Raw genomic sequence first — 23,618 nt, forward strand, 5'->3', positions numbered from 1 at the left:
CACACCACAAATGGTGCTTTCCCCGGTTACTGTCAGCCTAGCTTGGGAAGCCTCTGAGAGGGACAGCAATGAACTATCAGTAGATTGTAAGGCTCTAAATGGTATATAGGGGCAGATCATAGACTCTAAATAAGAAGGAATCCCCTGATGCAATACTTTATGCACCATAATCAGAGTTTTATATAGTGACCGATATTCCACTGGTAACCAGTGGAACCGAATATACAATGGATTCATTTGCTCCTTCCACACCCATCCAGTAATCAAATTCCTGCATTCTGCAGTCCTCAACTTCTTCCATAAATAACGGACCAGTCCCAATATAAACATTTCTATAATCCGTCTTAGAAATAACCAATGAATATAGAAAAGTATGTACCGTTGCTATAGTTTAACTGCACATAGTGCACAAAACCCTGACTGAACTTCACTTGCTACTTGTAGCTCAAATTGCAATCAGGAATCTAAAATAACTCCTACATAGCGAGGTACTTGTACTTTCTGTCAGGTACTTGTGACCTGGATTGGCCACTGTTGGAAACAGGATACTGGGCTAGATGGACCATTGGTCTGAACCAGTATGGCTACTCTTATGTTCTTATGAACCATCTCTGAAAGAAATACCCTATCTTCCAAAAACTGGGGTAAAATCAAAGGACTGGGTCAATGGCCGGACAACCAGCAAACTTTAGTTTTTGCTATGTTTGAGACTAATCCATTCTTTTTAAGCCTGTCATCTATAACCTACAAACAATAATTCATCACAGTGAGGTCAGGATTCCGTGGGGAACAATATCCCATCGACAAAATATCATCTGCATAAACATAAACCACACCGGATAATGGCCATCACCTCGTCACATTGTTCCGTCACCTTGAGATCCTCAGACACTATCACCCCAAGATCCCTCTCCTGAGCTGTGCTTATCAATCTCTCTCCTTCTGTCTTGTAAGTGGCTAGTAATCCGCTCCTAGCCATGGGATATTCAATGCTAGGGCATGTTCGACTCACAGCATTGAATTCTGGGTATGTGCGCTGACCAGGAAGTTAACTGAGCACCAGACAATATTCAGACCATCCAGCTCATTTTCGAAAGTGATCGCCGGCCATCTTCCGACACAAATCGGGAGATGGCCGGCGATCTCCTGAACCCAGCCAAATCGGTATAATCGAAAGCCGATTTTGGCCGGGTTCAACTGCTTTCCGTCGCGGAGCCAGCGAAACATCAAGGGGGCGTGTTGGTAGGGTAGTGAAGGCGGGACGGGAGCGTGCTCACGAGATGGCCGGCTTCGCCTGATAATGGAAAAAAAAAGGCAGACTTGACGAGCATTTTGCCGGCTTTACTTGGTCCCTTTATTTTCACGACCAAGCTTCAAAAAGGAGCCCCAACTGACCAAATGACCACCGGAGGGAATCTGGGATGACCTCCCCTTACTCCCCTTACTCCCCCAGTGGTCACCCACCCAAAACAAAAACCTTTTTTGCCAGCCTCTATGCCAGCCTCAAATGTCATACCCAGCTCCCTGATAGCAGTATGCAAGTCCCTGGAGCAGTTTTTAGCAGGTGCAGTGCACTTCAGACAGGTGGACACAGGCCCACTCCCCCTACCTGTTACACTTGTGGTGGTAAATGGGAGCCCTCCAAAACCCAATCAAAACCCACTGTACCCACATGTAGGTGCCCCCCTTCACCCCTTAGGGCTATGGTAATGGTGTAGAGTTGTGGGGAGTGGGTTTTGGGGGGGCTAAACAACCAAGGGAAGGGAGCTATGCACCTGGGAGCAATTTTTATTTTTATTTAAAATTTGTAGAAGTGCCCCCTAGGGTGCCTGGTTGGTGTCCTGGCATGTAAGGGGGGGCCAGTGCACTACAAATGCTGGCTCCTCCCACGACCAAATGCCTTGGATTTCGCCGGGTTTGAGATCGCTGGCATTATTTTCTATTATGGCCGAAAACCGATGCCGGCCATCTCAAACCCGGCCATATTTGACATTTGGCCGGGCCCAACCGTATTAGCGAAGAAAAAGATGGCCGGCCATCTTTTTCTAAAATACAGATGGCTCCGCACACTTACGGCGCCGGCCCCGAAGATGGCCGGCCAGCTATTTGGCCAGCGCCTTTCGATTATGCCCCTCCATGACTCCCCCATGCTCCACCCATGCTCCGCCCCCTTACATGTACATGCTATGCCACTCATGTGCACCCATACAGAATAGCACTTAATCACTTGGCTGTCACATATAAGTGTAAACGTATCTGTGAAAGTGCTGGTATTATGTACATTTACATTCGCAAGTGATGCACAAATGCGAGTGCCCAGTTACAGAATTGCTCTTGTAGCCTTTACTGGGCAGACTGGATGGGCCACACTGGTCTTTATCTGCTGTCATTTACTGTGTTATTAGAGGTCTCTTGCTACTTCAATTTGAGAGACATTGGGTCCCAGCACAGCTGGAGACTTGGAATGATGGCTCTTTTCATGTTCCTTAGGGAAAAATCCTGGGAAATATGGACAAAAAGAAGTTGTCCTCGAGGATGCTGAGAGGCATATGCTGCAAGCATGAGACTGAAATGGAGGAAGAGGTTGATGGTCTGAGGGAGAAGGCGTTTGTGGACCTGGCCTGCCTCTGTCAGGCCGTGGTCTTCTGCAGGGTCACTCCAAAGCAGAAGGCCATGGTGGTGCAGCTTCTGAGAAGACATAAGAATGTTACCACATTGGCCATTGGAGATGGGGCAAACGACGTCAACATGATCAAAAGTGAGGGCGCAAGCGACAGTGATTAAGTCATTCCACAGTCAAGCTCAGAATTCATCAAACTGTGCAAACTCAGGCTGATGTTATGGCTTAGTGCCACCACTGTTCATGGCCTCAGCTCCTAAGCTCTTGTTGAGCTGGAGGTTCACTTTTTGCTCTCTACCTACCTAGTTAGCTTAAGGTAAACAAATGAAATAACTGCAAAACTCAGTTCCTGCCTATCCCATGTCTCCCCTACAAGGAATTTTGCATTATCTATTTAATGTAGCAGTTAGCATGTATTAATTGTTAATGCAGTGCCATGCAGTTAGTGGGGAATTCAGTCAAGGTTGCCGAAAGTTAGGTGCTGGAATGATACGCACGGAGCATGAATTCTATAAAGGTAGTTTTTGAGTGGAACTATCTTTATAGAATACTAGCTTAGTGGTCCATTTACTAAGCCGTGGTAAAAAGTGGCCTACTGTAGTGTGGGCATACGTTTTTAGCGCGCGCTGCACCATTTTTTACCATGGCTGAGAAAAAGGCTTTTTTAAAATGGGGACAGTAAATGGCCATGTGCAAAAACATTTACTGCCTGAGCCATTACTGCCACCCATTGACCTAGTGGTAAGGGCTCATGCATTACATGCGCAGTACTCATGCAGCACATGCCAATGTGGCCGCGCTGCCAATTACTGCCAGGAACGCCTCCGTGGTAGAAAATAGAAAAATATTTTCTACTACTGGAAACGACATGCACCAGCTTCAAAATTTCCGCCGGGTGGGCGTGCTAACCGGGCGGTAGTGTCAATTTGGCACATGCTACACATCTGGTAGCCCTACTGCCACTTTGTATAAGAACCCCTTAGTGCGCAATTTCGTGCCTAACTTTGGGGCGTGAGCACTTTCGCCAGCCTATGGCTGGTGTAAATGCCCACGCCGAACTACTGTCAGAGGCGCAAATTCAAGTATTCTATAATCGCATGCTTAAATCCTGGGAACGTGACCCACCCATGCCCCTCCCCTGGTCATGCCTCCTTTTGGAGTTGCGTGTGAGATAAGTTATGTGCGTGGGTTATACAATAGTTATGTGCGCGGGTTATACAATAGGAATGGTAAAAGGCTCCTCAGACGGCCGGTAAGTATAAACATTTCTTTAACTCAGCATTGGCCAAATTCTTCTTTGACCCAACCATGCTCTAATTTTTAAATTTGTAATTATTCAGATGTATAGTTTTTAGTATTTTGATATCCACAAAACTTAATATTTTAACACTTATCTTATACACTCGCCCCTGATATTCAACACTATTTAACCGGTCAGAATGGATGCTGACCGGTTAAACAGTGCTTAACTGGCTATCCGCCGATATTCAGCAGAGGATAATCAGCTATCCCCTGCTAAATATCCCCGGTTAGCAGCTAGCCAGTTATATCGTCCAATATAACCTGCTATCAGCCGATTTTTAAACCAGCTTTCGCAGCCATATTTTACCGTGTGCAAACCTGATATATCTTTGGCCGGTGTAAAGATAATCGGCTTAGTCTGGATATCGACTTAGCCTGTTATCTTTAAACCGGCCACAAATAAACCGGATATTCATTGCCGGTCGCCAGATATGACCCAGCATTGAATATCCGGGCTTAGCGCTGACTGCGGGAGTTAGCCGGTCCCGCGGTCTGAATATCGGCCCCTCGATCTGTTGCAAACATAAGGCCACCTCTCCTGTCATGAATTCATGTTTCATTCATCTGAGTCGTGGTCGAGGCACCAAAGGTTTGTTAAACTTGCTACTTTATGAGTTTAACAAACCTTTGGTACCTTGACCCTGACATAAATGATTGAGGGAGAGGTGGCCGTATATTTGGAACAGATCAAATGAATAAGATAAATATTAAAATATTACATTTTGTGGATAAGAAAATACTAAAAACGATACATCTAAATAACAAAAAATTGAAAAGAGATCATGCTTGGATCAATGAAGAATTTGGCCAGTGTTGAGTTAAAGAAATGTTTATACTCATTGGCTGTCTTTACCATTAATATTAAACTTTGGTGTGATGAAACTATATTGAAATATTTTGACTACACCCATCACTGGTGTGAAGATATTGAGATACAGTTGTGATTAGGTTATAGGAGGGGACATAGGGCAGATCCATGTGTAACTCCTAATGACTGCCAACTAGCATTTCTTAATGCCAATAATTGATTGTTACCTCTTATTTAACCAATTAGTTTACCTGGGTGACTTAAAAACCTTGTTAAGTACCTAACATAGCTTAATATATAGGGCCTGAAATATATTTGCTGGTTTCGGGCCCTGCACAGCAACACAACTGATAACCATCCTGCATTCCATCCTCTAAATACAATATCACAGCAATAAATAGCATCCAGAACTGGATTCTCCCCTCCCTCTTCATTTGAAGACATTGAAAGTCTTTCACCTTTAAAGCAGGAATTCTCAACTCAGTCCTCAGGACACACCAAGCCAGTCAGGTTTTCAGGATACCCACAATAAATATGCATGATATAATTTTGTAGGCACGACCTCCTTGATATGTAAATCTACCTCATGCATATTCATTGTGGGTATCCTGAAAACCTGACTGGCTAGGTGTGTCCTGAGGACTGGGTGGAGAACCCCTGCTTTAAAGTGAACATATTGTGGATTTTAGAAAGGTAATTATGTGCTGTCTTTTCTTTACCCTTCAGCGGCTCATATTGGCATTGGCATCAATGGGCAGGAGGGGACGCAAGCAGTCCAAACCAGTGATTATGCCCTGGCACAGTTTCGCTACCTGCAACCGCTCCTCCTTGTCCATGGTCGGTGGTCCTACTTTCGCATATGCAAATTTCTTCGTTATTTCTTCTATAAGACTGCTGCTAGTGTGCTGATACAAATATGGTTCGCCATTTTCAATGGATTTACAGCAGTGGTAACTACCTTGTTTTTCTGTTTATTTACCTGGAACAGAGAAAGGCGGATATGGGGGAAGGAAGGAGACAGGCAGGCACTGGTTATGGCTACTAGGATAATTCATTGCATCCAGCACCTGCAAAGGGGAGAGGGGGAGCAGGCACTGAGTGTGGCTTCGTAGGATAATTCATGGAATCCAGCACACACTAAAAAAAAAAAAGAGGGGAGAAGAGAGACTCAGGTATTGATTACAGCTAAGTGGGATAATTCCCTATATCCAACCAGCTCCCACAAAGTATGTGTGTGTGTGGGGGGGGGGGGGGGGGGGGGATATAGGCATTGATTGTGGCTACATAAGATAATTCATAGTGTCTAGTACCCACTAAAAAAAGGGAGAGGGAGAATCAGGCACTGATTGCAGCTATGTAAGCCGTATTGAGCCTGCCTTGAGTGGGAAAGCGCGGGTACAAATGTAACAAAAAAAATTTCGCTTTACAAAGGATCCACTGGGGGGGGGGGGGGGGGGGGGGGAGAGCAGGCACTAACTGTGGCTACATAGGAAAACTCCCTATATCCAGCACCCATAAAAAGGGGGGTGGGAGATGAGAGTCAGGTACTGATTGCAGCTTAGGATAATTTCCTGTATCCAGCATCCACATGGGGGGGGGGGGGGGGGTGGAGGATGGGGAAAGAGGCAGGTACTTTTGTGACTACTTAGGATAATTCTCTGTATCTAGCACCAACTAGGGAACCAACATTACACAATGATTGTGGATACCAAACAATAGAAATTACCCTTCCGTACAAAGGACCCCTATTTCGAAGTGGCGTACCACCCCTTTGCCAACCCGGCACTATCGCCAGTCTACCGCAGGAGCCTGGTAGTAATGCCTGCCCCCAATGTGCGCAATTCTGGCACTGAAAAAATACTTAAATTTTTTTAGCGCTAAGGGCTTACCTAGCCGTAATTGGACAGCCCCACATGCTGCTCAGTTACCGCCGGAGTTAGCGTGTACAAGCTCCCCCAGGAAATGGTCGTGCAGCAAGTGGTTTACTTACCGCACAGCCATTTCTTTTTTTTTTTTTTTTTAAAGAAAAGTCTTTACCTGCTCCGGTAAAAGGGGACTTCGGTGCGCGGCAAATCCACTCGCTGATGCTACCGGAGGGCCCTGTTTACCGCAGCTTAGTAAAAGGGATCCAAAGTGATTAATAGTGATTCACATTAATTAATTAATTAAGTCTTATGCTGGATTTCCTGTTGGTGTTTTTTTGCTTAAAAGTTTATGGGATGAGATCTTGCTGATAATCTTTAGAGCTCTGCCCTCTCTCTTTGGTGGACTTTAGTGAATGATTTCTAATTTTCCTTAATGTATTTTTTTTTTAAATTGATTATGGTGCTTATTTTAGAAGCTTACTTGATGTAGTGGACGTCTGAAAACCAGCATTTAGACATGACATCCATGTTGCATGGACATCCAAATGCCAATTTTATCAAGCCAGAATATGGAAGTCTATATGCCAAGGAGGTGTGGCCTGGTCATGTTTTGAGTAGAACTAGGAAGGGCCAAAAGATGGACTTCCAGCTCCCAGTTGCAGACGGGGAAGGGATGTCCATGTTCAAAATTATGGACATCCATATTTAGACCTGGTACTAGGCACATCAAAGCTACAGAAAGGTGCTCTGATTGAGCAGGTCTCCATTGAATGGGGTCATGGAAGTCACAGTAGGAATTTTTATGTCCCTGGAGTGCTCACAAATAAAAAAAAAAAGAAACAAATAAAGATTACACATAGCTGTAGTGGGTCTTGAAGCAGCAACCTGTAGAACTCTGCTCTGGCTTGTAGCTAGCTGCTTTAGGCTACTCTTCCCTCTTACATAGAGATGTTCCTTTGCTGCCACATAGACCCCCATGTCCCTCATTGTGCCCTGTTCATTGGATGTTTCAGTTTGTAAAATGGATGATCATGCGGGACGCTTCCAGCACATAGACATCCGTCTCATATGTATTTTAGAACAGGCTGTTTCCTGTTCTATAGATGGAAGTCGATTTGTAATGGACAGACTTAGAGGTCCATATTCTGAGTTGGATGTCCTTTCTAAAATGCCGCTCCACCTGTATTAGGTCACTTTTGGTACAAGTGGGACATACTTGGTTACCCCTCCCTGGAAACAATGAAGGAGCTTGCTGAACATTAGGGGTGCTCCGCACTCACTGCACCCACAAAGCTGGCTCCTATGGCGGGGGGGGGGGGGGGGAGGGGGGTGGAGACAGGCAGGCACTGATTGTATGTATGAGAATTAATCCACGGTGTTCAGCACCCAGTAGGAAAGGAGGAGGAGGAGGGGGCACATGGGGAGGGGAGGCAGGCACTGATTGTAGCTGTGTGGGATAATCCACAATATTCAGCACCCACTGTTCTGAAGTGGATTTTAAGCCTCCATGTAAATTAACATTGTTAGTTAGTATAAGTGAAAAGCCACTATTCTTCCATAGGTTTTAAGTAAAATCTGAAGACATTTAGCTGCTCAGCATGAAAAGGTTTGTAACATCATGAGAATTTTAATTTTATGCTGTCTTAAATTCTCTTTGGTGTGCACAATTCATTCAGTCCATTAAGTTAGTGCTTCCATTGCTGGCCTATGGCAGCCTGACAGCCAATAGGAAGGAAAATGTTGCCTGCATTTTTATTAACCCCCTTTCTCTCCCTCAACATATATTAAAACATACAGGAAGAATAGAATATTAATATGCAAATAATTGAGACCACAGAAACTTGCTTGGTATGAAACAGGCGATAAAATAGAACCTGAGCTAGAAAAACAAGAAACATTATTTATTTAGAAACAACAACCTGACTACCTGCCATTTCACAACAAGGAGTCCTAGCCAAAGAATGTAAACCACAATTTCTTACCTGCCATAGCAGCAAGTCTAAAATTATCTAGATGTGAACCTCCACATCTGCATTGAGCTGGAGCCCAATATACACCTCCTGCTGAACATTGAGCCCTGTCTTGAAGGACCTCCTTCTGCACAGGCTCTAACTTGGGTTCCCTCCCCCCCTCCTCCTTCCTATATATTTGGTACTTTCTCCTGGTTTTGGATGTTACATTTTCCAGACCTGGCATTAGATCTGCCTGAGGCCTGCAAAAAAATCTCACTCATTGGCCTTCAATCTCCAGCATAAAGATCGTAAATCTCCAGCTTTGGGATGGGCCACCCTTGGTGTCTCTGGCTTCAGTTGTGGCCTTTCTGTGATCCTGTTGTTTTTCCTGTTCTAGTACTTGTCAGGAAGAAGTTTCAAGAGAGGGTAGAAGCCTCTAGAAATTGATGGAACAATAGGAGGGTTTATGATAATTAGGGGAGGGGTCTGGTGGCAGCAGTTTCCTCCCCCTATGTGTTATAAGTTCCCTTCTTGCCCGCCAAGTTTGACTTGGGTTCATTCTCTCGCCTTTGACCCATACTAAGATGGAGAACCCTCCTGTCCAGCCTGATGCAGAAATTCTGAATGCAGAATCAGCCTGCCATGAGTTGGCTCTAATAGGCACTTGCTAAAAAAAGCAAGAATTCAAGGACCAAGGGACAAGTAACAGACCCAAAATCCATTTGCTGGCTTGTTTTAGTAGGAAGGTATGGGGAACCTTTGCATCCCTGTGTATTCCAGGGAAGAAGGAGAGAGGAATTCATTCAGGGTACCTGTGGTGCAAGGCTGCCAAGAGACTGAGCCGGGCCCAGGTCAGGGCCGCTGCCCCCACCCCCATGATCATCGCTGCTAGGATCACCACAGCTGCCGTCCCCCTGGATCCCTGCCGTAACTGAAATATAAATATCTTGGCTGGTGGGGATCCCCAGGCCCCGCCAGCAGATGAGGTCTTCATCCAGTGCTGCTCTTCACTCTGCCCATTGCCTGCCCCTGCAGCTGTTTTTTCTCTCAGCATATGCTCTGTTTCAAAACTGAGCATGCGCAGCCTGAGAGGAAACTGACCTTCAGGATTTTTAGAAAACCTCTCTCAACACTATTTTGTGAAGTGGAAATATATTTCCCCCATTAAAGTGACTGGAAGTAAAGTCAAACTGTAGGCTTTCCCTTTTGTAAGCATTCCTCACACTTCACTGAAGGCCTTTGGGATCCCAAGACCACACAGTCCTATAACTGTTTCCATTGATCAATGGAAGAAACTTATCTTCGACCACCTGCACCTGAACAGAAACTCATTTTTTCCTTCCCTTGCATTAGCTGCACCTCCTTCATGCCAACAAATCTAGAAAGAAAACCAAGAAGCTAGTTACCAAATTTAAATATATTTCCAATATCAACCACGAACTAGCCAGTATGAGAGTACAGGAATTTAAGCTATCATTGTATTGCTGTTTTCTTGCATATATTAAATTTGTCAAGAGAACAGCTGTGGCCTATAAAAGCTTCTAGAGGGGTGGCCAGTTAGTTTGGAGCATGATAGAGACTGGTGGCATCTTATAGAGTAAACAATTCACTGGGGCATGAGCTTTCAAGGACAACAGTCCACTTTGTCAGAGGCGTTGTAGAAGGAAGCAAATTGGGCAGGCCAGATGGGCTTTTAGACCCTTCTCTGTACTCCTGTTTTCTGTTTCTGTGGGGCTTTTTTGACACTCTCTCATTTTTCCTTCAGAACATCTATGACAACTGGTTCATAGCATTCTTTGCAGTGTTCTACACATCTTTACCAGTACTTGCCATGGGACTGCAGGAACAGGTGACCACTTTTTAAATACCTATGATGTTTTACCTTTTGAGCTTATGTTTGAGTGAAAAGAGAAGACAAATTTAGGCAGCCTAGATTTAGGATTTCAGCTTTTTTTTTAATATGGGGCCCTTTGCCTCCTCCTACCCACCACCTGCCCTTCCCCCACCCCTGACCTCCTGACACTTCCAGAAATACTGATTTCTTTTTTAGTGATGTTGGGGAAGGTGGATTACTCACAATTTCTTACTGTGTCTGGGCATGATAATGTATAATATCTTGTATGGACCCTATTAACATTGTCAGCCTTTTTCTTTGAATCTGGTTGGCAGGATGTGAGTGCCAAGGTTAGTTTGCAGTCTCCTGAACTCTACAAGATGGGCCAGACTGGCTCCCTCTTCACTTACAGGACCTTCTTTGTGTCTTTCTTAAATGGAGCAACCACCTCCTTGGCAGTCTTCTTTGTAACATTTGGGGCCTTCTTTGACACAGCTACACCGGACTATCCTTGTGATTCTTTCTCGCTTGCAGCGATTGTGGCAACAGCAATTGTGCTGGCTGTTACAGTGCAGGTGAGTCGAGGTCCCCTGAATTTTGTGTGCTTGAATGGAGATGCTTGAGAAGAGGTTGGGAATTTTTAGAAACTGTTGATCTATTCTTCTCAACAACAACAAAAAAAAGCAGAAGGTAGGAAAAAGAATCTGACTCCATTTTCTTGCCCTTTGAAGCCATAGACCAGGGTGTCAAAATACAATCCTGGAGGGCCACAAACCAGTCATGTTTCCAGGCTATCCTTCAGGAATATACATGAAATATATTTGCAATTCAATGGAAGCAAAGATGCAAATGTATCTCATGAATATTCATTAGCAAGATCTTGAAAACCTGACTGGTATGGGCCTCTAGGATTGCAGTTTGATACCCCCTCTCTCAACTTTGTTCTTAATTGATTGTAACATGGTAGATCAGGGGTGGGCAAATTGTTTGGTCTGAGGGCCACAATGAGCATCATGAGTAGGGTGAGGGTGAGTGTTGGGACTTGGTGGAGGGTCTTTGGGTTGATGATGTGAAAATCTACAGTAGTGTGGCCATCTCAGAAAGACAGATAAGATGAAAGATGATTTTAAAAATTTGGAAGAACTGTCAAAGAGTAGCTGACTGCAGTTTAATTCCCCTCCATTTGGAGGGCTTTGTACCATTTGGGAGAGGAGAATGTGCTGTGACTGAACATGAAAGAAACCTGCAGGTCATTGTGTCTGATGACCTCCTCTTCCTCTGCTAACATTTTCTGTTGTTTTCTTTCTTTTATTAACCCAGAAAATACCACTGAAAATCCAGACATAGGAGATTTATATTTTATTTAGATTTTGCTCACACCTTTTTCAGTAGTAGCTCAAGGTGAGTTATATTCAGGTACTCTGGATATTTCTCTGTCCCAGGAGGGCTCACAATCTAAGTTTGTACCTGAGGCAATGGAGAGTTAAGTGACTTGCCCAAGATCACAAGGAGCAGTAGTGGGATTTGAACCAGCCACCTCTGGATTGCAAGACCAGTGCGCTAACCATTAGGCCACTCCTCCACTCCATGGTTTATGGCTATATGTTTTATGGCTATAGTACATATAAACACCCTTTTGAATATTGATGTGATAGTAACATGGTAACATAGAGGGGCATAATCTAACGGCGCCGGCCAAATAGATGGCTGGCCATCTTCGGGGCCGGCTCCGCAAGGGGGCGGAGCCAACTGTATTTTCGAAATGCGGTTGGGGCCGGCTAAATTGACCGCCGGGTTTAGAGGAGATGGCCAGCTTCGTTTTCCAGCCATAATGGAAAGTGGGCCCGGCCATCTCAAACCCGGCGAAATGCAAGGCATTTGGTCGTGGGAGGAGCCAGCATTTGTAGTGCACTGGCCCCCCTGACATGCCAGGACACCAACCAGGCACTTCTAGAAATTAAAAAAAAAATAGCTCCCAGGTGCTTTGTTCCCTTACTTTGTGTGATGAGCCCCCTAAATCCCCCCCAAAACCCACTCCCTACAACTCTACACCACTACCATAGCCCTTAGGGATGAAGGGGGCACCTACATGTGGGTACAGTGGGTTTTGGCTTTTTTTGGAGGGCTCAGCATTTACCACCACAAGTGTAACAGGTAGGGGGGTATGGGCCTGGATCCACCTGCCTGAAGTGCACTGCACCCACTAAATACTGCTCCAGTGACCTGCATACTACTGTCACGGAGCTGGGTATGACATTTGAGGCTGGCATACAGACTGGCAAAAAACTTTTTGTTTTTAATTTTGTTTGGGTGGGAGGGGGTTGGTGACCACTGGGGGAGTAACGGGAGGTCATCCACGATTCCCTCCAGTGGTCATCTGGTCAATTGGGGCACTTTTTTGTGACTTGGACCTAAAAATAAATGATCCAGCTGCTGAAATGCTCATCTGAGCTGGCCATCTTTTTTCCATTATAAGGTGAAGCTGGCCATCTCGTAACCACGCCCCCATCCTGCCCCCATCCCGCCCCTCGTCCCGCCTTCTGTACCCTCCCTTGAAGTTTGGCTGGCTCCGCGACAAAAAGCAGTTGGGGGCCGCCCAAAATCGGCTTTCGATTATACCGATTTGGCCGGGATCAGGAGACTGCCGGCCATCTCCCGATTTGTGTTGGAAGATGGCCGGCGATCTCTTTCGAAAATAAGCTCAATAGTAGTCAATATTTAGCCGATGTGGTCACAGGCGCCCTCCCCCACCCTCCCCAGATATTCAGCCCTATGTAACCAATCAGAAACAGCTGCCGACTGGTTAAATAGCATTTAGGTGGCTAACTGCAAATGTTCAATGAGAGATAACCAGTTATCTCCCACTGAAGTCACAGCACCTACAGCGTAACCAGCTATATCGCATGACATCCGATTAGGCACGGATATTCAGCGCCTAACTGGATGTTTAGCTCTTAAGTCTGACCGCATAAATAGCAGTCTTATTTTTAACCTCTAACATCTTAACTAGCTAGCGCTGAGTACCAGTTTAACCAGTTAACTTTGTAGCAGCCTGAAAATCCCCTGGATATTCAATGCCAGTGGCTGAATATGGCTGGCATGAATATCCGGGTTTAATGCCAGTGGAGGACAGCAAAAGCACTGTCCGCTGACAGCTGAATCTCGGGCCCAGTGTTAATGAATGCCAGCACTGGCACTTAAATTAATATGTACATACAATGCTACTTTCCACAGAGGTAGCAGTTCTGAATAGGTGAACAGTGCAGTAACTGCCCTGGTATTATTAATTCACTCTGGGTCTGTTATTTGGTGCATCCAACATGTAGCCAGTGGGCCAAATGCAGCCTGCTTGACCTCAAGATGTGGCCCGTTTCAAATTTTAGCAAAAAAAACCCCAATTAGCTGGCATACCTAATTTTGAAACATCACAGAGTATGAAATTACAATTTCAGAAGAGATTTACAGATTTTGATGAGTGCAAATCATGTAATAACAAGCTGAAATATTCATACGGCCTGCAAAGAAATTTCTGATCATGTGGCCACTGTTGATGAAACTTGGACATCCCTGATGTAAGTTGTCCAGATTGCAACCTGAATATTATTGCTATCTGCAAAACTTCTTAATTGTCCTCACCCTGCCCACAGACTGAGCCTCCTCTTACTCAGACAGCATCAGGTCATTCAACCCAAACTGTCCATTAAAATATCCAATATTCAACCCAATATATGGATTATATATCACTTCTTTTTAATATCAAGCTAATAGTAGATGATGGGAGATAAAGACTGCCAGTGAGATGTTTAGAGCTGTAATGGCCACCCAGACAGGCAATCTCTCATCTTCCTTGAAATGGAAAATATTATTTCCCTGCTGTACAGAACCAGCACCATACCAAGTCTGTGTGAACAGTGCAGCTCCATGGGGTTCAAATACTGCTCCCAGCCTGCAGTCTCCTCTCTTTGGTGGTGAAAGAGCAGGCTGGATTGGGGGGTGGGGGGGGGGGGGGGCAGTGAGCAAGTGACACCAGGTGCAGTCCTCTTCAGAGCGGTAGCATTTCCATCCTATCACCATACTCTATATGTATGCTGCACCTTTTTGAATTCCATAACTATTTTGCCTCCATCACCTCCTCCAGGAGGGAATTCCAGGTGTCAACCACCTTTCCATGAAGAAATATTTCCTGACTCTCCTTCCTTTGCAGCTTTATACCACGCTCCTAGTTCCACGGCTTCCTTCCCCTGGGAAAGGTTCATTTCTTGTACATGAATACCTTTCAAGTCTTTAAACGTCTGAATCCTATCTCTCCTGCCTCTCCTCTCCTCTAGGGTATGTCTTCTCATACATCTTCTGGTGCAGACCCCACACCATATTGGTTGCTTTTCTTTGGACTTCCGCCAGTCTTTTTATAATCTTACTGAGACATGTGCAGGGCCAGATTTAGGAATAAGCAATAGTGGCACCTGCTTGCGGCATCAGATTTTGATATTCACTGGGGTATTGCTGCTGTTGCAATACCTTGATTTATGATCAGTGTGTTTGTATTTTAAATCACTCCACAGTGGCTAGCAATGCTTTTCTGCTAAATAATTCTTCAGTGCGGGGCCTACCTTCAGTTGCACGCTGAGGGGGCCCTTTGATTGGAGTTACTATACGTCCTCTTTCGGACTTCTTCAAATATATCCTCCTGTTTTGTTTTAGAAAAATGTCCTCTTTTTCTTTTATATGCCTATGACAATACACCTACCCACATAATGAGAGAAGCCATCTCTGGCCTGGTAGTCAGTCTTAGGGTTACCATTCTTTGTCCCCCCAAAAGGAGGACACATGTCCCGCCCCACCACACATACCACCCCCTTTCATGCCCTTACCCCGCCCTCTGCCACACCCTCGCTCCGCCCCCTGTCACGTTTTCCCCTCCCACCTGTCACATACCCCGTCGCCCCCCCTCCACGTCACCCCCCTGCTCTTACCTTACTACTGCCCTGGTGGTCTAATGACCTCTTCGGGCCTCCTCTTTCCTGCCCGGAGCGCTGCCCTGCATGCATGCTTCCTGTTGGTGATCCTCAGCGCCGATTCAAAATGGCCACCGAGAGTTGAAGTCTCACGAGGTCACTTCAACTCTCTAGTTCTACCGCTTTCCCCTCTCCGGAAAAGGTTCATTTGCAGATTAATACCTTTCAAATATTTGAACGTCTGTATCATATCACCCCTGTTTCTCCTTTCCTCCAGGTCCTCAGATACTATCACCCCAAGATCCCTCTCCCCGTCCGTACCTATCAGACTCTCACCGCCTAACACATGCGTCTCCCGTGGATTTCTACTCCCTAAGTGCATCACTTTGCATTTCTTCACATTGAATTTTAATTGCCAAAAGTTAGACCATTCTTCTAGCTTCTGCAGATCTTTTTTCATGCTTTCCACTCCCTCCGGGGTGTCCACTCTGTTGCAAATCTTAGTGTCATCCGCAAAAAGGCAAACTTTACCTTGTAAGCCTTCGGCAATATCACTCACAAATATATTGAATAGAATCGGCCCCAGCACCGATCCCTGAGGCACTCCACTACTCACCTTTCTCTCCTCCGAGTGAACTCCATTTACCATCACCCTCTGGCGTCTGCCCGTCAACCAGTTCCTGTATCTCAGAAGCCAGCCAAAGTTGTTGAGGGATATCCACTCTTCTGATTATGCACTTGGGCTCAGACTCAGTCAAACTCAAATCCAGGAAGTTTTTGAAAAGTAGATTATTGTCTACTGCTATGATTAAATCAGGGGCGTAGCCAGACATCGCAGTGGGAGGGGGCCAGAGCTCGAGGTAGGGGGGCACATTTCAGTCCCCTCACTGCCTCACTGCTCCCCCTCACTTCCTCGTCGTTCCCCCTCACCTTCTCGCTGCTTCCCCTCACTGCTTTGTCGCCCCCCCCCCTGCAAAAGCAAATACCTTTGCTGGCAGGGGTCCCCAACCCCCGCCAGCCAAAGCCTTCTTCAGCACCGGTCTCCGGTGCAGCCGTGTTTGCGGCCCTGCTCTTTCATCTTGCTGATGTCCTCCTGTGCACGCCCAGATGAAATTTGCGGGGGCCCAGGCTCCCATGGCCCCACCTAGCTACGCTCCTGGATTAAATATTTCTTTAGCAAACGTAATGACCATTTAAATTTTTTGTGTCCTCTTTTTGTCTCTGCAAATATGTGATGCCCTGTCCCTTGCAGGGTTTCCATGGTAACAGAAAGCCCATGCCGGAGGAGAGGGCGGGGCATCAAAGGTCCTGTCAGTTGTGACTATGAGAAAGCTCTGCACTGGAGAGTTCCTTAAATAAGAAGCATTGCCAGCTGGGCAAGGGGAAGGGAAGATCCTCTTCTAGTGATTTGGGAAGAAAACCTTTCCCGTACCCCTCTTTGTCTATGGGCAATCACAATCTAAATCCAGCTCTGGATATGGCCTTCAAAATCAAGCACGGTACTCCAAGTGTGGCCTTACCAATGTCTCGTATAGAGGCATTATAACCACCTCCCTTCTGCTGAAGAAGAAATGAAGAAAAACTATCAACCAGGTTTCAACTAAAGGGTGTAGTTATCAATGTGAGCTATCATTAAGACGTGATATTTTCCCACTTTCTTGTGCTATTTTAGCACAGTATCTGTTTTATACAATGAGTCCTAATTAGTAATAAATGGGGTTAATAAAATAACACGTTTTTACTTTAACCCACATTGATAACGTCCACTCTTAGCATCTCTAAAATACTCCGCAAGGAAAAGAAAAGTATTAGTGAGTTTAAAAAAAAGATTAAAATATTATTTACCACAGTTATGTAAGAAAGTGAGGGGTCCTTTTACTAAGGTGCGCTGAAAAATGGTCTGCGGTAGTGTAGATGCGTATTTTGGGCACACACAGAATCATTTTTCAGCGCACCTGCAAAAAATGCCTTTTTAAAATTTTTGCCGAAAATAGACGTGCAGCAAAATGAAAATTGCTGCGTATCCGTTTTGGGTCTGAGACCTAGCGGTAAAGTCTCACGTGGTAACCAGGTGGTAATGACCTATGTGCGTCAAATACCACTTATTTTTCAGATGCGCCTATCGGACCCACGCCAAAAATGAAATTACCGCAAGAGCCACACAGTAGCTGGGCAATAACTCTATTTTGGTACTCGTTGGATGTGCGTAGACACTTACACGGCTTAGTAAAAGGGCCCCTGAATCTAGTTTTAGCTTTGTGAACTTCTGGACCAGTGGAAGGTGATATGGGCTGCTTCTTAATGAGCTGTGTATATTTGCTGTCACTTTGATTTTATTTTCATTAAATAACATTTTTGGGGTTTGGCACCTACTTGTTTGACAAATTTGTATTTTGGTTGCCAGTTGCATTTTGCAGTTGGATTTTGCTTCTCTCTTTTTATTGACTCTACAGAGGCAGGTTGTGTCAAGTGCATCTGATTAATTTCTTTGACTGAGTGACTAGAGAATCAGATCAAGTGCTGGATGTAGTTTGCATGGATTTAGCAAAGTCTTTAATAGTGCCCCACCCTGAAAAGCCTGGGAGTGGTTCCCAAGGTGCTGAGCTAAATTGACAGAAGAAGGAGGATGATGGTAAATTGGAGGAGATGGGGAGTTATAGAAGTGATGAAGAAAAGATGCTGAGAGTGAAAGGAAGCAGTTTTTCTCAAGGTTTAGATATATGACATTTGCAGCTGGTAAATGAACGGTGTGTAATATTATGGCTTTTGATTCATTCCCTACAGATCATTCTTGAGACCTCTTACTGGACAGTCTGGTCTGGCCTGGCTATCATCATCAGTCTTGTGATGTATTTTATCCTGTCTTTTGTCTTTCAACTTTCTCAGTTGTTCATAATTCAGCCTAAAGTCTTTCGCTTTCCAGGTAACCATGACAACACTTTTTAACCATAATCTGTAAGTTTTAAAATTCACATCTTGTGAGACATGATTTTGGGCTCCTCCCCATTACTGTTTCAGGTTCCTCTTGTCACACAAGAATTTTTCACTTGATACCCAGGGGGGGAAGGATGGGAAGCTTTAATGAAAAACTGGGGAGAACATTCTTTAGTACATCTGACCCCAAAACTGGTTTCTTGTAGCTTGAAGGTGTCAGTATTGTGAGTGAACAACCCATACAGACCGCCCTGCTAAAATAAGCATTTGATGGGGCTGAAGCTTGGAAAGAGTTCTGCTTTTCTTCTTTTCAGAGGGGGGGGGGGCACTTTCCTGCTCTTTCTTCTCCTCCTCCTCCTTCCTTGGGCATCCAGTTCAATCACAGCCAGCCTGGTTGAGGCCACAGAGCCATAACCCTCCATTTGCAACACTCTGGGATCTTTCCCCTGTTTTTGTAGCCAAATCAAAGCTACATGTATTCTTTCTCTACCCTGCCACCAGGGAGCACCACCCTCAACAATGCTAAAAGTGCATGGAGAGGGGAAACTTACCAGACAGAATTTCTGCATACCTGGAAAATCGCTTTGAAATTATCCTCAAGATGCCAGAGCATAGTTTTTTCATTTCAGATTTCCTCTATGTCACATGAGCTTGTACATTTTATATATTTCCTTTAATCTCAGCAAACATCAGTGTGGCATGACTTATGTTTGCTGTTTTAAAACAAAAATATTAATGCGTCAATTAAACAACTTCACTATTTCAAAAAATTAACATAGTTGTTAAATTTTTTAACTTTATTAAAAATAACCCCAGAGAAAAGGACCTCAGACACCCGTAGTGACACTCTATATCAATGTTCTTATAGGTTTTTCAAGGTTATCATTCATAGGTCCAAATAAGTCCATCTAATAAAATGACTGAAGGATTGATTAAAAATATTCAACTAAGCAGGCACCTTTCTTATACAAATGTGGCCCCCAATATTCAAAGCGATTTAAGCAGGTAAGAGAGATTCTGGCTGCTCAACTGTTGATATTTAGCCTATCTCAGTTTCCTGGTGGTCCAGTAGGGTGATGGGAACAGGAGTGAAGCCCACTCGCTCCTGGCCTTGAGGCTGCCTGAAGAAAATAGCTACTGTGACCTCTTGCTGCAGCTTGTGGTACTACATGAGAGGTCATGGCAGCCATTTTCTTCAGACAGCCTGAAGGGGCAGGAGCGATTGGACTTCATTTCTGCCCCATCACCCCCACTGGACCACCAGGGAACTGAAGTAGGCCCGGGGGGGGGGGGGGGGGGGAGCCTATCTAGACTGCGGGTGGGTGGGGGATGTTCCGTTGGGGGGGGGGTATCTGACTATTGTGAACTGGGTAGAGGGTGCCTGGAGGAGGGGGGTGTATTGGGGACAGGGGGTAAAAAAAGCTTTACATAGTTAAGCACATCCTGGCTGATGGGAACTGCATAAGATCCAGTGGCCAGCATCGGCCAAATTAGCTCCCGATATTCAGTGCCAGTGCCCGGACCTGGCCCAGCACTGAATATCTGGGAATAATTCTGCCCGCAGCTGTCAGCATTTAAAATAACGATGACAGGCACAGGCTGATTATTACCCCCATGGTAACCAAACAAAGAATAGACTTGATGCCTAAAAAGGTTTATTGATCAAAGACTAGACATGATGCCGTGTTTCAGCTTGAGGCCTTCTTCAGGAGTCTTGAGATATTATGTTGATTATGAATCTCCAATATTGTGCCTTATCAATCTTGTAACATAACAGATGGGTCTTGAGAAAAACCTTTGTAGTAATGAGGCAAAAGAAGATGTATGTGTCTTCTGATCGTACAGCTTGAAAAAACAAATGTTTTACTACAAAGGTCTTTCTCAAGACCCATCTGTTATGTTACAAGGTTGATAAGGCACAATACTGGAGATTCATAATCAACATAATATCTCAAGACCCCTGAAGCAGGCCTCAGGCCGAAACATGGCACCCTGTCAAGTCTTTGATTAATAAACCTTTTTAGGGATCAAGTTTGTTCTCCTCGTTTCTGGAGTCCGTGGTCCATTTCCCACCTTTATTTTTTATCTTCACTATACCCCATGAGATTGCAGAGTTCACCTGGGTGGAATTCTATTCAAACAAAGAATAAAAAAGGAAAACTTATCTCAACCCATTTGTGTGCTCACACTTAGAGATATAAATTGAGCTGGCTAGCAGTGAAGATCATGATAACTGGCTACATTTTGGAAACCTTGTGATGTGCCCACCCTGGCAGGGCTGGCTTAACCTATGAACCAGGTGAGGCTAATCGTGCTTTCCTTGCTGGTTTTCCTAGTGATGGGATTGACACCATCCAGTTAGGGAAATATTCAGCTGTTAGCTTAACACTTAAAACACAAGAAAGAAATGCCATGATTAGAAAATGGGTTTCCTACATTGGTCACTTACTTGCAAGAGAGTCAATTCCAAAGCCAATAATAATAATATAAATATGATGATCTGAAAGCATTTCTGTGCTTTTTGAACTGGTAACATTCTTTACAGTAATTAAAGACGAAGCTATAGGGGGCTAATTTTCAAATAGCCCCTGGTAATTGTAAAGTAGGCTGGTGCTCTTAACGTGTGTGCATACATTAGGAACATTTCTCAAGAGAAACTCTCTCTGTTATTTCAGTTTGACAATTAACAGGTACAACATAAACACTACATACTTTGCATTATCTGTATGTGGCAATGGCAGATATGGGAGGGGAGGGGATGCAAACTAGTGCGACAAAGGAGCGAAGGCGGCAGAGGTCAGTTAGATCACAGAAATTGTATTCAGCAATGACTTCTGTGATCTAACTGACCTCTGACCACCTCTACTCATCTGTCACACCTCTGTTGTTTGCAGGGTTTGTCTGTTTTCTTTGGTTAAAGGTGCACACTGTTCCCTGTAAGCTGAGCGGGAATCCTCCAAATGCCTTGCTACCAGTGGGGGGGGGGGGGGGGGGGGGGGCGGTGCTTCAATACTGTGTTTTCAGTCGCTATGGACAGGCAGTCCTGCAGATTGTTATGTCTGGAGCTGTGAGCCCTTGGACCACAATGGGAAGGAAGACTGTGGTAGACAAGTCTCTGCCTGGACAGGGTACTTGCTCGAAGAAGTCATTAAGGATCAGCCATAGAGTGTCTCTGAGGAAGGTCAGGCTCAGGAACAATGCTTCAGCATCTCAGGGACAAGGCTTCACTGTCTTAGGAACAAGGCTTCAGATGTGAAGGCAAGGAGACAGGCCTTGGGGCAGTGTTAAGTACGACTGGGGGCCATGATGTCAACTCAATGTGCCTCCCAATGGTCACTCTATGCCCCTGCAAATGCTGCAAGACACGTCCACACGCCCTAGGAGCAAGGCATCAGACCAGCGGTGGGCGATCGCAAGGCGGCATCCAGCGGCATAAGGGGCATGGTGATGCTGAAGTCACAGTAGGACCCTGACACAGAGCTTGCCTGTCCCTCACTATTGAAAAATATGATAGTTAAACACCACTCCCCACTGGCAGGACAGTAGGTGGAAGACTCCCGCTCAGGTTAGATGGAACAGTGGTACACAGTAGCACACGTACATTTTGAAAATTGTGCATTTGCTGTTTTCATCCCCTGACCTAAACCCACCAATATGAAAGCCTCTGTTTTAATGTGCTTAAAAGGATGAACAATACTTAACCCACACATATGTTTAGTCAGATCATTTTCCTGGGATTAAATACCTTTGAAAATTCCCTATAAAGAACGTTCACCTTACTGCAATGAAACACAATTAAGAGTTAACACCTCATCAGGTGGCGTGAATTATTGCTGTTTCTTTTTTCTCAGATGCCAATAGGAATAGTCTCGACAAAGTGTACACCTGGGCCATAATCCTGCTGGCAGTTGTCTTAAGCAACATCCCTATACTGTTTACCAAGATCTCTATGAAGCTCACAGTTGACAACAGAGCCCAGAAAGTGAGTGCTTTTCTAGACTGTAAGTTCTTTGGAAGACATGTATAACTGCCAGCCCACAAACAGAGGACTTCTGAGGCTTTGAGTGGTGAATATTCAAAGGAAGTTATGTATAACCTCCCTATCCATGTACTTTGAAAGTTAGGGTTTCCAGCACCCCCTGCAATTTTTAAGTTGATGTTACTCCCTCATGCCCTGCCATCACTTCTTCCACTTTCCACCAGTGCCCAGTATATCCTTAGTTCTTTCCTTTGCCCCCCCTGGCCAGCTGCCATTGCTACCTTACCTCCACCATGGCCTGGAACAAATCAGTGCAGTGCAGGGCCTTCCACACAGGCCCCCACCCCTACACTGCCATATCCATCTTCTCAGACATCTTCCTGTTGGAGAAGCGGCACATAGCAGGACTTGCTGCACAGTAAGCAAGATAAAAATAACAGGGAGGCTCCAAGACTGCTTGTGCCCTTCAAATATTGGCATCCTCCTGCCACGCTTATCTAGCTTACTGTGTTGCATCGGCCCTGCACGTATTTTATCAAATATATGAATAAGTGCAAAGAGGTGTGGTAGCTGTTTTAGTCCATTTTTAAAGGTAATAAATGGAAATAAATCAAAACATAGGAAAGAAAATAAGATACCTTTTTTATTGGACTAACTTCATACATTTTTTAATTAGCTTTTGAAGGTAACCCTTCTTCAGACCGGAAATAAGCAAATGGGGACAAATATCACAATTTATAAGTGAAACACAAAAGCATTCCAATGACAGTCTCACAGGAAGAGAGTGGGGTGGGTTAGGTGAGAAACAGGTTGAGCTGGGTGGGTGAGACACAGGGAGAGATGGCTGATAAGAGGCTGACAAAGCAGTAGAATTTTATGGTTTATAGTGGGATAGAAAGCCCAGATCTTTGAGTCCTGTCTGGTGGGTGTCAAAATATTTAATCATTTTGACTTCAAAGGTCTTACGTTCCTGGATTGTCTTAACATTTCCTTTTAGTTTTCTTACCATAAGATCATTGATGCAATGTTCTGGTTTTGTAAAGTGCTGTCCCACAGAGGTGGCATCCTGGTTGGCATTGGAATGTTTAATATTATGTCTCTGTAAATTGAGTCTCGTATTTAGCATCTGGCTTGTTTCTCCAGTAGGGCACCTTTCGTCACACTTTTTGCATTGAATGATATATACCACATTTGAGGATGAGCATATGAAGGATCCCCTTATGCTGAATGTTTTTCCCATGTGAGTGGCTGTGGGATCCTGTGAGATGTGCTGGCATAGTTTGCAGCTAGGTATATTGCAGGGACGTGTGCCATTCTCTTCTTTTTGAGCTTGTATTGGGAGCTTGTTTTTCACTAATTTCTGTTTCAA

At 44.8% G+C, this 23,618-nt stretch overlaps 1 protein-coding gene across 3 annotated transcripts in view; it reads left to right on the forward strand.

Annotated features, from left to right (window-relative positions):
• ATP8B3 (ATPase phospholipid transporting 8B3) overlaps positions 1-23,618 on the forward strand; it is a 153,412-nt gene that overhangs the window by 124,256 nt on the left and 5,538 nt on the right. For all 3 annotated transcript variants that reach the window (XM_030218590.1, XM_030218591.1, XM_030218592.1), the window contains 6 exons: positions 2,491-2,758; positions 5,457-5,680; positions 10,313-10,396; positions 10,717-10,956; positions 18,121-18,259; positions 22,122-22,252. In XM_030218590.1, the coding sequence (XP_030074450.1) occupies positions 2,491-2,758; positions 5,457-5,680; positions 10,313-10,396; positions 10,717-10,956; positions 18,121-18,259; positions 22,122-22,252 (1,086 nt within the window). The remainder of the gene's footprint in view (positions 1-2,490; positions 2,759-5,456; positions 5,681-10,312; positions 10,397-10,716; positions 10,957-18,120; positions 18,260-22,121; positions 22,253-23,618) is intronic.

The sequence above is a fragment of the Microcaecilia unicolor genome, chromosome 11 (genome assembly GCF_901765095.1).
Source record: "Microcaecilia unicolor chromosome 11, aMicUni1.1, whole genome shotgun sequence".
NCBI classification, from domain to species: Eukaryota; Metazoa; Chordata; class Amphibia; order Gymnophiona; family Siphonopidae; genus Microcaecilia; species Microcaecilia unicolor.